At 38.9% G+C, this 16457-nt stretch overlaps 2 protein-coding genes and 2 non-coding genes across 4 annotated transcripts; 2 read left to right on the top strand and 2 right to left on the bottom strand.

Annotated features, from left to right (window-relative positions):
* Positions 1–1403: 1403 nt before the first annotated feature.
* TRNAG-CCC lies at positions 1404–1474 on the top strand. Its single transcript has one exon. It is a non-coding gene; the product is annotated as a tRNA-Gly (tRNA).
* Positions 1475–1673: 199 nt separating this feature from the next.
* LOC122667508 (pentatricopeptide repeat-containing protein At5g66520-like) lies at positions 1674–3126 on the top strand. The gene has a single exon (XM_043863787.1). The coding sequence runs from the start codon at positions 1682–1684 to the stop codon at positions 3092–3094; it is 1413 nt and encodes a 470-aa protein (XP_043719722.1). The 5' UTR covers positions 1674–1681; the 3' UTR covers positions 3095–3126.
* A 949-nt stretch (positions 3127–4075) lies between these two features.
* LOC122667512 (histone H2A, sperm) lies at positions 4076–4862 on the bottom strand. Its single transcript, XM_043863790.1, has 2 exons — positions 4543–4862; positions 4076–4437 (listed from the first exon to the last, which is right to left on the bottom strand). Exons 1-2 carry the CDS (start codon positions 4744–4746, stop codon positions 4198–4200), a joined length of 444 nt encoding a protein of 147 aa, XP_043719725.1. The 5' UTR covers positions 4747–4862; the 3' UTR covers positions 4076–4197.
* Positions 4863–16199: 11337 nt separating this feature from the next.
* On the bottom strand, positions 16200–16271 carry TRNAE-UUC. The gene has a single exon. It is a non-coding gene; the product is annotated as a tRNA-Glu (tRNA).
* Positions 16272–16457: the final 186 nt, after the last annotated feature.

The following is a 16457-nucleotide window of genomic DNA, read 5'->3' as shown; positions in this document are numbered from 1 at the left end:
ATTCCTGTTATAGATAAAAAAAAGAAATTAGGATGTCCCTGCTGAATTTTACTGTAATAGCTCCTTTGACAGATCTCTACTGTGACTAATTAAGAGAGCTTCAAAAAGAATTTGATGGACATGGAAGAGAGAGAGAGAGAGAGAGTAAGTTCTCAACCTGCATGTAAACATTCAAACTTGTATAAAAGGCCAATTTTGGGGTTCCTCTAGCTTGCTAATTCTGCTGTCCCAAAGACGGATCATTTGTCACTATGCGGAGAGACTGAAAAAATTAATTATATGCTGGTAGTATGATCTAGGAGAATGTGGCCTTCGGATGGGTGGGAGAGTGTCGTCCACGACCTTTAGGAGAAGAGCAGGGAGGGAATTTTTTGATTTCATCCAATAGAGGGGATTTTTAATGACCCTAGAATGGTGGCTGACTTTTCAGCGGTCAGCCACCCGTGTCGGAAAACTTTATCCTATGATAATAGTACATAAACCCTTACAGAAGAAAGTTTTCCTTCAACGTGGATGAAGAAAACAGCCACAAAATTTAGGGTCAGTATTACTTCTTTGGCACACATCCAAGGCCAATGATGGCCCTTTAGCCTAGTCCCAAAATGAAGATAGAATCCTTTTACCTATGATGATGTGAATTGTGATGCTGTTTTATACTTTGGGTTCATTATTAACTCCCTCCCTTGTTCATGATCTGATATGCATTTTTCCTCCCCAATTAGAGGGTCAAATGGGGATGGAGGAAGAGCTTCTCTCTTTACTTGCGTGGAGAGAAACCGAATTCTTTGTAATGTTGAATTTTCAAAATCTTATATTTTTTTTATGAAAAATGAAAAATATATGCTAACAAAAAACAGGAAAGAGTATCTACAATATTGTCACACAATAAAACTCGGTTGGGATTCAATTACATTGTTGGTAATAAACTTGCTGGGATCCAAAATATTAGTGTTCTTGGTGTTGCATAAGGGTATGTCTGAAAGTGACTCTGTAACTTTCATCAAAAGAGGGACCAAACTCCAAAGCCACACAGATGTAGTTGGAGACGGAAGTATCTCAAGAAGGTCCAAATTGCAGCACCAAACTTCTTTGATCTTGTATCCCAGTTGTGAGGAAAGATCGAGCCCCTATGCTAACCTAAATATTTGGCTCCAAAAAACCTGCAGCTGTCATAATTAAGTGTCCCTCCTATAAAACAGTAAACATCCACCTTGATCTCTTCAAGGAAGAGTTGATTGTTCGTGCAAATCAGAATAGCATGGTGCAATACAAGCAATAATTTTAAAACAGAATCTTTTATTTTGTCATTAAAATCGATCTAAGGCTGACGAATTCTCAATAACTAGCGTATCTTTTTAGAATAATCGTATTTGTAATATGATGAAGACTCTTATAAATAACAAGCGCATCTGGTGTAGTGGTATCATAGTACCCTCCCACGGTACTGACCAGGGTTCGATTCCCTGGATGCGCAATTATTCCTTTTTGTCTCCCATTATATCGTATTTTTCTTTGTTTTGACGCTTCTCTTTAAGTTGCAGATCGTATCCCATTAATTACATTATTGATCGATCAACAGAAGATGGAGGAGTCGGTGTTTCATCTTTCACACCTGATGAGACCCTCCTCCTATTCACAACTGGACAGCTTAGGAAGCAGAATCCTCAATCTTTCACAGCTGATGATGAGAACCTACCTTCAAATGGACAGCTTAGGAAACAGAATCGTCAATCTCTTAAACGCTTGCACCTCTTCAACCCAGCTACACCAAATTCAAGCCCAAATCCTAGTAAACAATCTGCACCCCAACACAAAAATCCATTCCCACTTCATCCATGCTTCTGAATCTCTAGGTCTTCTGAACTCCGCTCTCCTCTTCTTTAATCAACTCCAGAAACCACATGTATTCATCTGCAATTCCCTCATCAGGGCCTTCTCTCATTCCTGTTCTCCACAAACCTCCGTCTCTGTTTACACTCGCATGCTCAATGCCTCTGTTTCTCCTAATCACTTCACCTTCCCTTTCCTTCTTAAATCTCTTTCCGACCTCAGATACCTTGACCAGGGCCGATCTATTCATTCCCAGATCCTCAAATTAGGTCATCTCAATGATATTTACGTTCAAAATTCACTCTTGAACGTTTATGCGTCGTGCGGTGATATGTGTACATGCCAACAGGTGTTCTATGAAATGCCTCAGAGAGATGCAGTTTCATGGACTGTCTTAATTGATGGCAATCGAAATTCTGGGGAGCTTGATGAAGCGCTGATTACCTTCGAGCGAATGCTATACTCAGGTGTGTCTCCAAATCGTGTAACAATGGTTAATGCATTGTCTGCCTGTGCCTGCTCTGGGGCGCTTGAAATGGGTGTTTGGATACATGATTTCATTACAAAGAATAGTTGGGAACTGGATGTGATCCTGGGAACTTCTTTGGTTGATATGTATACAAAATGCGGGAGAATCGATGTGGGGTTGAGCGTTTTTCAGAACATGCATCAGAAGAATGTATTCACTTGGAATGCGCTCATCAAAGGTCTCGCTCTAGCAAAAAGTGGAAAGGAGGCACTTTTGTGGTTCTTTAGAATGGAAACAGAAGGAATCAAGCCGGATGAAGTGAGTTTACTTGGGGTCCTATGTGCTTGTAGCCACTCAGGGTTGGTAGAAGTAGGAAAACAGATCTTTAATTCTATGGTTGATGGGAGATATGGATTCTCACCAGGGCCCAAGCATTACAGTTGTATGATCGATATGTTGGGGCGTGCAGGGTATCTTCAAGAAGCATTTGAGTTCATGGGAAAGATGCCTTTCGAGCCTAATAAAGTCATGTGCGGAGCCTTCTTAGCAGGTTGCAGAGCCCATGGGAACTTGGAACTGAGTGAAATTGCAGGAAAAAAACTTGTTGAGGTAGAACCAGAGAATGGTGCTTACTATGTTTTGTTGTCTAACTTGTATGCAGAAATGGAAAGATGGGATGATGTCGAGAGGGTGAGGTTGTTGATGAAAGAGAGGGGACTTAGAAAAGATTTGGGTTGTAGTTCAATAGAGCTCAAAGAACCCACTAATCATGTATATGAATTGTTGGCCGTATGAGTTTCAAATTTTTTTTATCCCAATGTCTTGAATATGATTTTCTGAGGAACCTCAACCACAATCATGGAAACTTTCTAATGGGAATGCCTGACACCCGTAACTGAGTTGGAAACTTCGCTGTAGACCCTCATATTCCCATCCAAATGCAGTAGGAATGGTCCTCATGCAAATCTATGGAATATGCAATTTTTTTTGTGAGATTTTAGTCCTCTAGGCATGAGAAATTGCAAATTACTGTACAGCAAGGCCCTTCTTGATGATTATGTTCACATAAACTCTGCAACCAATCTACTAGCATTTAGCAAATGCAGATAATGCTCATATGTGCTTAATCTAATGAGATGCCTTTATCCCATGTAGGGTTTTAAAACAAGGAATCAAGTTCTGAAGCAGGTTCAACTAGACTTGATCATGAATCAGATGGAATCTATACCAGATTTTACCTGAACCCTAACAACACCCCCCCCCCATCAATTGGATCATCAGCTCCAGAACAGCAGGAACCAAGGTCAGGCTCAACTGGTTCCAATTCAGAGTACCAGATTCACCTGGTCTTATTCCTATTTAAATCCATGGTCTCATGAAACTCAGGCCAACCAGGGTACTGTTACTACCCAAATCCTCAAAAATTACAATTGTTTCAGAGGCAAGTACAAAGTACAATCCTTACACAACTGGGTTGTATTTGCATAAACTATAAACCATGAAATCAAACAACTAGATACCCTGCCCTCCAAAATCAGCCGCATACAATGATGCTAGTTATCAAATTCTTTACATAATGATAGTTGATCAAGAAATCAAGTTTACTCAGGATCTACCTGTGTGTTTAAAGACCTGGAAATGGTTTAACTTTAGAGTTAAATCTATTAAACGAAGAGAACACCTAGTAAAGGCACTCTGTATTGGCAAATTCCCAACGTTTAACCCAGAAGTGCACTCTGTATGTCCTCGAATCAAAAAAGTTATTGGAGAAGAGACTTCAAAATCAAAATGACAAATTTGGAAACTGGCAAAAGATCTGATTTTCGATTAACAAAAGAAAAACATTTCTGATTACAGAGCGTAATATCTAAACTATTCTGGCTTAAACTTTCTAGCCCCTAAGCAGCGACCTTCTTGGGAGATTTGGATTGAGAAGTCTTCTCACTCTTTTCGCTCTTCTCAGTCTTCTTGGGCAACAAAACAGTGTGGATATTGGGAAGAACACCACCGCTAGCAATGGTAACCCCACCAAGCAATCTCCCCAGTTCCTCATCGTTCCTCACAGCGAGCAGCAGATGCCTTGGTATGATCCTAGTCTTCTTGTTATCTCTCGCTGCATTCCCAGCCAATTCCAGAACCTAAAAATATATAGATCGAATTAGAACAAATTAAAATCGACCAAAAAACCATTCGTTTCAATTTATGAAGAACACAAGCAGTTAACTTGATGGAAACATATAAACCTCAGCGGCGAGATACTCGAGAACTGCAGCGAGGTAGATGGGAGCACCGGTTCCAACCCTCTGTGCGTAGCGACCTTTCTTCAAGAAACGGGCAACACGACCCACCGGGAATTGCAGTCCGGCTTTAATGGATTTCGAAACTGCCTTCTTCCTGTCACCACCTCGTCTGCCTCCTGCTCCCTTTGTGGTTTTGCCACTCTCCATTTCTGAATCTGCTTCTGAAACTGAAAATACTCACTAATTGAGAGAAGAGAACCCAAAAACAAAACGAGAATCGAATAGGGTTTAAAGCGCAATCTCAGTCTTGTTGATTTTTTATTTCGATTGAGATGTTGGAATGGAAGAGAGATTGCAGGCTTCATTTATATAGCTACGGCCTACGAACTTGCGCGGGATCCTCGACTTCCTTTGAAGATGGTCTGATCCAACGACCAAAAGTATGCCACGTTAGCAATCCGTGTGTTTCAAAATTTTCCAATCGGGGCTGGCTTCGCACCAATTTGAAAGTTTAAATATTTTGAAGATTAACTTCGCGGTCTCCTTTTACCGGAAAAAAATAACTTCGACGTATCCTGAAAATTTGAGACTGGCTTAGATTTGGTCGACCACATGGGACCACTAACATTGGAAGGTTTAATCTGTCATCATTGATACCGATCTATATCGAGCACAGTTGAAAAACCAAGTTTTGATTTGAACGGGTTATCCAATTTGAATTAAAACTAAACATGAAATTTGGTAAGGAGTCATGAATAGGGTGCAAGTTTGATCCTGACGGCCCGAGCCCGTCCTGAGCCCGAACAAGGTCTGGGTTGAGATACCTTGGTCCTGAGGACGGGTCAGGATTAGGAATTTCTGGCCCTGAGTTAGGGCCGGGCCAGGTCAGGATTGAGGCCTTGGGCTGAGCCTGACCCATCCCAACCCGACCTTGTCTTTTGCTTCATGTTCTTTCTTCTTTATTTTTTTTTTTTCTTCTTCCTAGCCTGACCAGCCCATGCATCTCTCTTTCCCAAGCCCATTCATCTCCCTTTCCCAGATTAGCCAGCCCATGCATCTCCCTTCCCCCCCCCCCCCCCCCCATATCAGGACCAATCAGGGTCAGCCCGGCCCAACCCTGAGAGAGGGTTAGGGTTGGATTGTTCTAACCTTGAGTCAGGGTTGGGTCGGGCCTAGGCCTAGCTAAGGTGACTCAGGGTTGGGTTGGGGTTTTAAAAAGCCCGACCCAACCCGACCCCTGTTGCAGCCCTAGTCATGAAGATGGCTAGGTTAAAGAAATGAATAGACCATGTCCGGGTTAATCCGAGTTTTCAATTATTCTGTATTTTTGCCCGAGTCAAGTGAAACTCACCAAATCTTTTTTTTTTTTTTTATGGATAAATTACACTTAATATCTCATGTTTGGAAAAAAAATAAAAAAACATTTGGAGTACCTCAAACTTCAAAAGGGCCATTTTAGAGTAACTTGTGAACTATTTTTATTCACAAATTAGACTTATTTCCAATCTTACCTCCACCTCATCGTCTATCTCTTCTTCCGTACCCTCTGCCCCACCTCCATTTTCAGCCAGCAGCCCGCTGTCACCCCACTACCACCCCTTACTCTCCCCACTCCAACCCCCTCCCTCCTTGGTAACCCTACCCCACCTTCTTCCTTATTTGCATCCTCCCCTCCTTGCCCCACCCTCTCCACCGTGCACACCCCAATATTCCCTGCTCGCACCCTCCTCTCTCCTACCCCACCATGCATGCAAACTTTCCCCCACCTCTGTCGCAATTCTTGCCCCATTATGAAGAAGCTTCAGAGATACAAATGTGGTTCCACCAAAAAAAAAAAAAAAATACAAATGTGGAGAAAACAAATTCTGAAAGGAAAGTTGTGTCTGTTTGCCTCTGTAGTCTGTAGAGTAAAAAGAATGAGAATAGTCTATTCTCAAAAGCACCATTAAATTCCACAATTTAGGTGCCCAATTAAATCTTGCATTAGTGTCGTCTTTATCATTCTTACTGACAAGTTTTCACTTAATTTGATAAAGACTTCCAAGCACTACTATGTTCAGTCGAGTTTTATGATGATTGAGATGTGTACACTTCTTGTTGTACCATCAAACCGATCACTTCAACTTGCTTGAGATAAGAGCTAGCTTTTACAATGAGTGTTGGAGAAATAGACTACAATCGTGGTTGGAGTATAGATTTCGGATGCTCAAACCACATGAGAGTAGACAAGGAAAAGTTCATTTCCATGTCAGAATATTAAGGCAATTGATTTGTTTCGTGACAATTAACTAACAAAGTGAAGTTGTTGATCACCCACATCGACAAGGCTATTTGTAGTCCTTGCTTCAGCCTTGATGAAGCTCAGTTGCAAAATGTTTATTATGTGTCAAGTATGAAGAAAAAATCTATTATCTATGTCACAATTAACGACTTCTAACGATTATGTTGTGTTTGGTCCGGAAGATGTGAAAGTCTTATGTAATATTGAAACATCTAAAGCACAAATCATGCAAGACCAACGATTAAAATCTATCTACGTGATGTCAACTGAATCTGCAAATATTGTTCACCCCACCAACATGTGAAACTCATTTGTCATGTCTTCCCATTCCCTAAGTGTAGCCTACGTGTACACTTAAGGAATGGAGGGGTGAAATTGGACATAAGTCTAATTTGTGAATAAAAATAGTTCACAAGGTATCCTAAGTGTGCCTTTTGAAAGATAAAGTATCTCAAATGTCATTTTTTCAAACATGGGATACCTCCTGTGTAATTTACGATTTTTATTAGGTTATATACTATTCATAGATCATAAGTTTGGTCTACAACTAAACAAAACCTTAGAAATTTTGTTCGTTGTCTTCAATATTAACCTTTTTTTTTTATATTTTCACTTGTGAAAATGGCATAGCCTTAGTCCTGCATTACTCAAAGAAGGAGAAAAAGGAAGATATTAAAATATAAGAAAAAAACATAACTCATCTTGATCAGGTTTGACTTGCCCGAGTCACCATGTTTTGAAAAGGACGAGTCAAGTTGAATAAATTGGTTTTCCAACTATGAGTTGAAGGTTGATTTTAGTAAAAAATAAAAACAATTTTTTTAATCATATCGACCAATAAAGGTACCAATTGGTCCGGTTCTGATTATTCGGTCTGATTCTAGTTCAGTTTAAATTTTTAAAAGGTGCAAATCAAAACCAAACTGGTTATGAATAGGCCAAAATCAGAATCGTTTGCATTCGGTTTGGATTTAATGGTTTATGTTCGATATTCATTATCTAGTTCACATATGGTTATAATGCCATTTTCGAAAATAGGTTGCAGTTTCGCTTTGTAATGTGTTTAAATCTGGTTGCCTTTTGGTATACATATTCAGTTTGTAGTGTTGGCACATTTGGTTTCACCTTTGTACCCTATATTCGATTCCTTGTACACCTATTTTGAGAGAATGAACAGATAAGTTTAGAATAACTAAAACTTATCATCTTAATAGATATTATGAATTCTCTTACTGGACATTCTAACACCATAAAAAACCACCTTAAGAATACAATCCCTTAGAAACACAGAACCAGTCTTTGGTTGAACATAAGGCAACATAAAAAATTGAGTTTATTTGGTTTGGAATTACCGGTTCCGATTTGGTTTAGAACCGTTAGTTTTCAAGTGCAAATCAAAACCGAATCTGAAAGAGAATCTATGAAATCAGAATCGAGTCATTTCTCTATGGTCCGTTTTGGATCGATCGTAAACAATCAATTTCAATTCTAGTATTCTGTTTGGATTCCATTTTCACACCCTTATCCACCAATACATATTGGTTCCATATTAGTATCATAAATTGTCGACACCAATACATATAGCTGATACCTAAACTCATGCAACCATGATTTAAATCGTGTCAAAAAAAATTTGTGCACCCACAGTGAAGAGAGAATCCCTTCATTCATGGTGATTTGAAAATATGATTGGATTCTTGGAACAATGAGTCTCGTCATTAATTCTCATCTTTATTGATGAAAATGCAAATACCTTCCCATCTAATTAAAGGGTCCAATCAAGTGTCTAAAGAGATTCTCTTTTCACCATCGGTGAAGGAAAACCTGGTTCTTAAGGTCTTGTTTGCTTAGAGGGAGTATGGAATGGGAAAACCTGACAAACGTGTTCCACATGTTGTTGGAAAAGTCTATAAATAGACGTTTCCACTCCCATGAACAATACAGTGTTTGGTTGGCTCCATGGGGAGATGAAGAGGGAGTATTGTGGACATGGTTTTAGGTATAGGTTGGGGGAACTTATCCGCTACCAAAGAGGACTCTCAAATCACCTAAAATCACTCCAGAAAGACTCCCATTCCTATTAAGCCATGCCGCCGCCTGCAAAGCACTCTCAATCACCTATAAGTAACTGGGTAACCTCCTTCTATGATAGGTTAATTTTTTCAATCACTATCATCTGTTGCTAGAGAATCTGACTTAAGCATCGGAGTGACTAAGCCGGCTCAACCCGGTCCTCTACTGCTATTTTCTCCCTTGCAAGAACGGCACACGCCCACTAGGTTCTTGACGCAACAATAATAAATAAGTAGGGGTGTCAATGGGCTGGGTTAGGTTTGTATATCTCAACCCAGGCCCAGCCCTGTCGGGCTCATTCTCAAGCTTTGAAAGCCAACAATGTATATTACGAAAAAAAAAAGTAAAAGATAGACATGGGTGGAAATTATGACATGTTTCCTCACTTTGACAAATTGCAAATATCTAAATTTCACCCTTCTAGTTACATTTTTTTTTCAAATTTATTGCCGATACTAAGGAGCAATCACAAATTGTTATCTAATTTTCATGATAATTGCATGGATCAGATATATCATGGCCAATTCCTTTAAAAAAAAAAAAAAAAAAACAGGTGTCTTTCACAATAGAATCTGATAAGTGAGATTTTGAGTAAGTGTTTCTATAATCTTTTTTTATCTGAAAAAATAATCCATCACCCATTCGTTGATATGGACACATCTAAGATCACCAAATCCTCGGGAGTTCTTCTATTCAATCCCTTTTCTTCTTGTTGCTGGATATCTCATTTATACACGTCTTTTCTTTGTTTCCTGACCCTCTAGTGAGTTACAGATAGAATTCAAAAAAGATCAAAATTTTGATTTGATGATTCCATCATACATAATTGAGTTGTGAAAACTTCTGGATAGTTATTATGTTGCATCTGAACCGAATTCTTTAGGATTAAAGAATCTCTTTCTAATTGCTCTAAAACAATTAAGAGATTTTCTAAAAGAAATACAGGATTCTGGCAGCAACATGTTATTGGGTTTGTGATCCCGCTTATGATGTCAAATCAATAACCATGACTCTTGAGCATATAAAGTTTACATATTTTTTCATTCCCTAAACAATACCAAAATTTCACCTATTTAATAGGACTTTGAAAAGCGGATGGAATAAAGCTCACTAGACCAAAAAAAAAAAAGGTTGTCTAATAGATATTCCACTCCAGCTAATCAAACATCTCAATATCCCATGAGAACGGAAAAGTGGGTACAATTTAAATCCCACTCTACCAAAACCCCTTTAAACAAATGGGGGTGTAATGGTTGGATGGGCTTTGGGTGGACTTGGGATTATGGGTAGCAATAAGGGGTGGCCCAAGCCCAACCTTGGAGGTCTATTGTCTACTACAATGGTGAGTCTGGATCACCTACCTATACGTGTATGTTTCACGTACAATTAGGTGATAACATCTGTCCTTTTTTTTTGGGCTTCCATAAATACTCTTAATAGCATCAAATGGACAGGTGCTCCCGAAGCATACACATAGAAGTAGGTTACTGGGTCTCTTATGAGCCAACCAGATTTAACAATTTTGACTCTTGAACTGGGCTTGGGTCCGAGACCAACCAAGCAAATTATTCCCAGGCTTATTTTATAACTGGGCTTACGTTACTTTATATTTTTCTATTTTATTACTTTACTTCCATTAGGCCATACATAGCCATACTGCATTTATAAGCATAAAGTCCTGGGCTTTCTTTATCTTTTTTCAAAAAGCTTGGGCTTAAGCTGTTGGATTAATCAAGCCCAACAACTTGGAGGCTGCAAGGTTCAAGTAAACAAAATCGAAAATGCAATCGGCCTCCATCGATTCCAATTTCACTACCGATTGAGCCGTAATTGGTTGAGAATCGGCCTGAATCCTAGAAATCCAGAGTCGCCATCCTCCCCAAGCCTCGCCTATTTAAGTGGGCCCTAAAGTATACCTCAATGGGTAGTAGATAATAGTTCCAGACCTGAAGCCAACCCCAAAATCTGAAAAGCCTTAAAACTAGAGATCTAGACCATGGGCCTTAAGACCCAGACAAATCCTAAGGTCGACGGGCTTACCAACCCAAAAGGCTAGATCGGCCTGTTGGCTGCCGTACCTCCGGCAATGGTAAAATTTCGATTCATTGAGATCCTGTATGATTAATAATAACAATACAACTGATTAGAGTCAGATGGTTATATTCTGGTTGTAATTAGTTTTGGTTTTCAGAGATGGTTCACACTGCCTAGGCCCAAATTACTTCAGGACCGGGCTAGGCTTAAAACACAGCCCAGGCCCGGCCAGAAATTGCCTCACCTATTTTGCAAGAACAAAAATAATAGGTGTTGGAGGATTGAAATTTTCTATTTACTAACTATGTGGATAACCCTTTAATACAAAATCTCAGTTCAGGAAAAAAACAAATCTAAAATGTATTTTCTTAACAATGCTCTTGGAATACAACTACTGATTTTTATGGTTCAAAGATGTACTAATCAGAACATTTTCTTTCTGCTTATTTCCCTTCATGTGATTTGGTTAGAAGTGTAATCTTTGTAACACACAATATGAGGGATTTGTGCTCCCAAGCACAACCTACAATGGGTCATTGTACAAAGTTAATAATGGAATAAGAAAAGAAAACAACAGTTCACATTTGTGTCAAGTACTTGTATATTTATTATTTGGGAAGTAGTTCTTTGTTTGGGACTGTGGCCTACGCCAACACTCCCATGTGTCTATCTCTCTCGTCCTCAAAACAAGGGGGCAGAGGTGTCTTTTCATATGGGGAGAAGAGAGATAAATTCATGGGAGTGCTAGCATAGGCCACACTCCCAGACATAGAACTTTCTCCCTTATTATTTAATAGGATAAAGTTTTCCTTCACCACAAGATCCTAGGAGGTTCACAAACCCCTGTAGAGTTTTAGTATGTTCCCCAAAATACCCTTTCAATACCTTCTCGCGTGCATATGAAGCCCTGCAATGAATGGATTCCCATTGACTGTGGCTTAACGAAAAATTGGTTTTATTTAATACATTTTCTTGGACCAAGTTTTTCTTCACCCATGTAAAGAGAGAATCTTATCAGTCACATGATTTGACCAAGGAAGGGTATTTCGGACCTTCGTCAATAAAGAGCATTAGTTAATTATGAGACTCATTGTTCCAAAATTCCAATCATCATTTAAAGGAAAATATTTTAGGACACTCGTACGACTAGTTATGATGTATGGTGTGGAATGTTGAGAAGTTAAAAAGCATCATATAGATAAACCCAGTGTAGATAAAATGAGGATGTTGAGATGGATGAGTGACAAACTAGGAAGGTTAAAGTAAAGAATGATCATATTAGAGTTGATTTGAGACTAGCTCCAATCAATGATAAGCTACGAGAAATTCATTTGAGGTGGCATGGTCATGTTCAACGGAGGCCTTTGGATGCTCTAGTATGAAGAAGTATTTGATTTAGATTGAAGGAACTAAAAGAGCCAGAGGCAAGCTTGAAATGACCATAATTAGTAGCTTACAAATTTGTGACGCTGTAGTAGAATCATTAACAATGTTACGGTGTGTGCCTAAGTGCGAAAAGACAGTGCAAGCTTTGTTATGCCAAAACCCAAATGTTAAGTGAACAACACTTCCAAATGCCACTTCTTCCCGTTGCATCTGTCTTCAGGATGAGAAGTGGTGAGAAAAGACATGCATAGCTTAGGCCTTGCACTAAGTATGACCTCGAATAGAGCTGATTGGAGCAATGATCCATATAGTTGACTCCATTTAGCTGGGAAAAGGTTGAATTGTTGTTGTATTGTTGTAGGAGTCCAATCATAACATCAAATCATCGTGGATGAATAGATTCTCTCTTCACCTTGGGTGACAAAAAACTTTTGCCTAATTTTTATCCCCTCTCTTTAGAATGATATGGTTGATTGATTTACTGAAACTTTTTTACATCCTTGAAACTAGGATCAAGAAAATTACATGTGAGAGAGGCCAAGTTACAAAATATCCATCATTTGAATATTAATTATGCAACAATGATTAATAATCAAGGTGCCTACTAAATGGATTCTTCATTTTATATTAACTTCTTTTAGTATAACAACAAAAACTAAATCAGGCTTGAAATGATTCTACTCAAAATGAAAAGGTGAAAGTTTTTAGGTGACCCTGATTTGAGTTTGTGTTTTGTTTTTTTTTTTGGGTAGAAAGAGGGCTATTCATTCATGCGTGCCCAACGCCAAGCAAAGAAAAACAAAGTACATAAAACAGATAGAGAACATGATAAACGCAAGGTATGGATACACGGTATCCAAAACCAAGGAGTGAAAATTGACCCGGTTTCACATGTCATTGACTGGGTCATCCAGACTAGGGGTTGGGTCACAAACACTTCCTTAGATAACAAGCTATAGATGCTACTAATTTGAAGTGCATGCAGATACATGCCAAAGGAGGAGGCCCCATACGTGCCTAACAATCCAACGCTATACTGCCCGCGCGTGTCGACACGCTGCCACAACCTACTTTCAAACAAACTTGCCACCGAAATGGCAAAGGTCTGCTGAATCGACGAGTGGAGATTCGATTTGGTTTTGTGATTGAACTCTTTAGAATAGTGATTCTTATTATTAACTCTTATCCCCTAAGATCTAAAATACCCTTTCTCACTCAAATAAGAGGATCGGGTCCCATGGAACAAGAGATTCTCTCTCTTCACCATGGTTGAAGAAAAAACTCACTCCAAAGGAAAACATCCAAGTTAGTTGTGAACTTGTGATTATATATGATGGATTTCGCTCATACTAGCCCAACATGGCCCATCATACCATGGGCCAAGATCACTAAGCACAAGCTTGATCCACATAGATCCACAACTGTAAGTAATAGGACAAATGGGCCTACCCGGCCTCCTTGAGTCCATGTCTATAGAATCAATTTAAAGCTTGATCATTTAAAAAAAAAAAAAAAAAGAAAAAAAAACCCTTAGACTTCTAGAAGTTGGGAAACATGGAAAAACTAAGACATTAACTCACTTTGCTTTTAAGCTCATTGTCTCATTCTGTGATACACCTCATCTCCTTGGCATATGCATATGGTTTTTTTAATATAAATAGAAGTTGCGAAAGTCATTGCCTGCCAACCTATCCTTTTTAGGAGTGTGGGATAAGCTTTTATAATGGGTTATTCTATGAAAAAATTTACATCTTCTTCCACAACCAAGTGAAAAGTTAATTGTAAAGCACCAGCTTTTTTTACGTAGGGACTTGGGAGAAGTCCCAACACCCATAATTTCAAGTTAGGCGCCGGAATGAGACATTGTGTGTGTGAGAGAGAGAGAGAGAGAGAGAGAGAGAGGATAGAAGACTCTATATGTTTCTTCTCTGTTTAATTAAACAATGAGACATGGAAAAGACCACATTCCTTGTCTTGAAGGGCATGCTTGTAAGAGTATATATATAATAACCTTTCTATTCTTCCCTTATTAATCAAAACAATCACAAATCATCTTTACCCTCATTAGTCTTCAATGGTGACAAGGAGAAAGTGATATTAAAAGTTCCAATCCCTTGCAAAGCATTTCCATGAAAATGAAGGAACCCTAACTTTAGAGAAAAATGTGATTTTTTATACTAGACCCATTTCATAAACTAACTAAGAGTAAAAGCTGATGGATCCTTTCTACCAATGAATTCATTTCAAATCTTCATCTCAAAAGACTGAACCGATTTCATGAGAGAAGGGTCTTCAAGTATATTTAGAAATGGATTTCTCACTCACAATCAAAATCGGATTAACACTCCCCCTCACATGTAGGTGAAATGAAACCACCGTACACATAGATGGAAATAAGAAGAGGAGGATGGAGTTAGATGGAATCAAATGGGAGACATGACATAACTTGCTCTGATACCATGTAAATAAATTTCTTTTGAACTGATGAAAACAAAGTGTTCATATATTAGGAAAGAGATTTCTCACTCACAATCGAAGTGGGATTTGTTAAGAAAACAACGTCCAGAATGGCAATTTGTAGAAGAAAAACGAAAATAGAGTAAGCACACACAACGCACAACACAGAGATTTACGTAATTTACCTCGAAGATGGAAGCTACATCCACGACCAAGCAATGGAATAGGTTTCACTATTTTTCTTTGAAAATGTTACAAATCCTCATAACCCTATCTCAAAGAGATAAGAACATTATATAAGGAAACCCTAACCCTAGAAAATACAAAAGTGTCCCTCGCCCAAAAATTTCTCAAAAAAAGGGGATCGGACCAAAACATAACACATGGCTCAAAAGTACTCATTTTAAAGATCTTGACTAGCCCAACACAACTCCACTTTGGTGTGGAGCCCCACCATTTCTCGGCATTCCGAGGTCGCTTCGAAGCCGAAACAACCTTTCGAAGGTCTCAACCGTACTTTGTGGACCAAATCAGGCTTCACCAACAACAGGATTAACACTCATAACTTGAATTTGATTGGTTTAACTTCGAATCTTCGATGCCATTGGTCATCTATGATGGTTGATACCATCTAGTATGTTTATGGGTTTCAATAAATCTTCTAAACTAATCTTAATAGTATTAAGGAGAAAACAAAAAAAAAGTGTTAAAGACCTCCTCAAGTGTGTTAATGGGTTTCTTAGCATTCTTTTACTAAGTCCCAGTTTATAAAATAATAACATTTATGAGTAGCCACTAGCCCAATTGACTCCCAAGTTCAGTAGAAAAGGCCCAGCCATCAAAATCGAAGTGTATGAGAAGACAAAATGGGTTCTCCTTTTCCCATGCTTTGTGAATGGGATGGACCATGGCATGAGACCTGTCTTTCTCAATACACAAATCCAAGAACCCTATAAAGAACCAATAATCTCCCTTTCAAAGAGGAAGAAAAAGCACACAAATAACCCAAATCAAGGAGAGGAAGGAAGGAAGGAAGGGGACCATTAAACCTGTCTTTCTCCATAGACAAATCCAAAAACCCTTTAAGGAACCAATCTCTCCGTGGAAGGGTAAAGACAGAAAAATAACCCAATCAAGGAGGAAGGAGAAGGAATGGGCTGAGCCTGCCAAGAGGCAAATAGAAACCCTTTACTTTCCCTATGGGCCATAAGCCCCTTTCATTCTGAAAAAAATTAGGAACATATCCACACCAGTTGCCTTGTCCATACTTTTAAGATCCCTTCAGACTTTTGAGACAAACTCCAGCAATCTGGCAAAAATTTCTAGTCCATGTTCATGGAAACATTCTGATACGTGGCAACTGATTTGGCAGTATAAAAATGTATATTTTCTTGGGGTTGAACAAATTGCCAAGAAAAAAAAAGTTAATTTCCGTTGCCGGGAATCGAACCCGGGTCTCCTGGGTGAAAGCCAGATATCCTAACCGCTGGACGACAACGGATGGATAAATGTATTAAGGAGGGGGATTTACCATAATCCCAATGTAAGAAGGAATTTGCATGCTATATCAATGAAGGCTTGGAAAATGGTATCATCCACATGGGTCCTCATTATCAAAACAGCAAAGGCAGAGAGAGAGAGAGAGAGTGGCCTCACTATTTTTGTTAATGTGAGAGAGGTATATTGG

The sequence above is a fragment of the Telopea speciosissima genome, chromosome 7 (genome assembly GCF_018873765.1).
Source record: "Telopea speciosissima isolate NSW1024214 ecotype Mountain lineage chromosome 7, Tspe_v1, whole genome shotgun sequence".
Lineage (NCBI taxonomy): Eukaryota > Viridiplantae > Streptophyta > Magnoliopsida > Proteales > Proteaceae > Telopea > Telopea speciosissima.
The sequence above is the reverse complement of the archived record's forward strand: the minus strand, read 5'-3'. Positions and strand labels throughout refer to the sequence as shown.

Coding starts and splice junctions, on each gene's coding strand:
- LOC122667508 (XM_043863787.1), top strand. CDS start 1,682: ATGATGAGAACCTACCTTCAAATGGACAGCTTAGGAAACAGAATCGTC.
- LOC122667512 (XM_043863790.1), bottom strand. CDS start 4,746: ATGGAGAGTGGCAAAACCACAAAGGGAGCAGGAGGCAGACGAGGTGGT. Junction 4,438..4,542: donor TCGAGTATCTCGCCGCTGAG/GTTTATATGTTT, acceptor ATATATTTTTAG/GTTCTGGAATTGGCTGGGAA.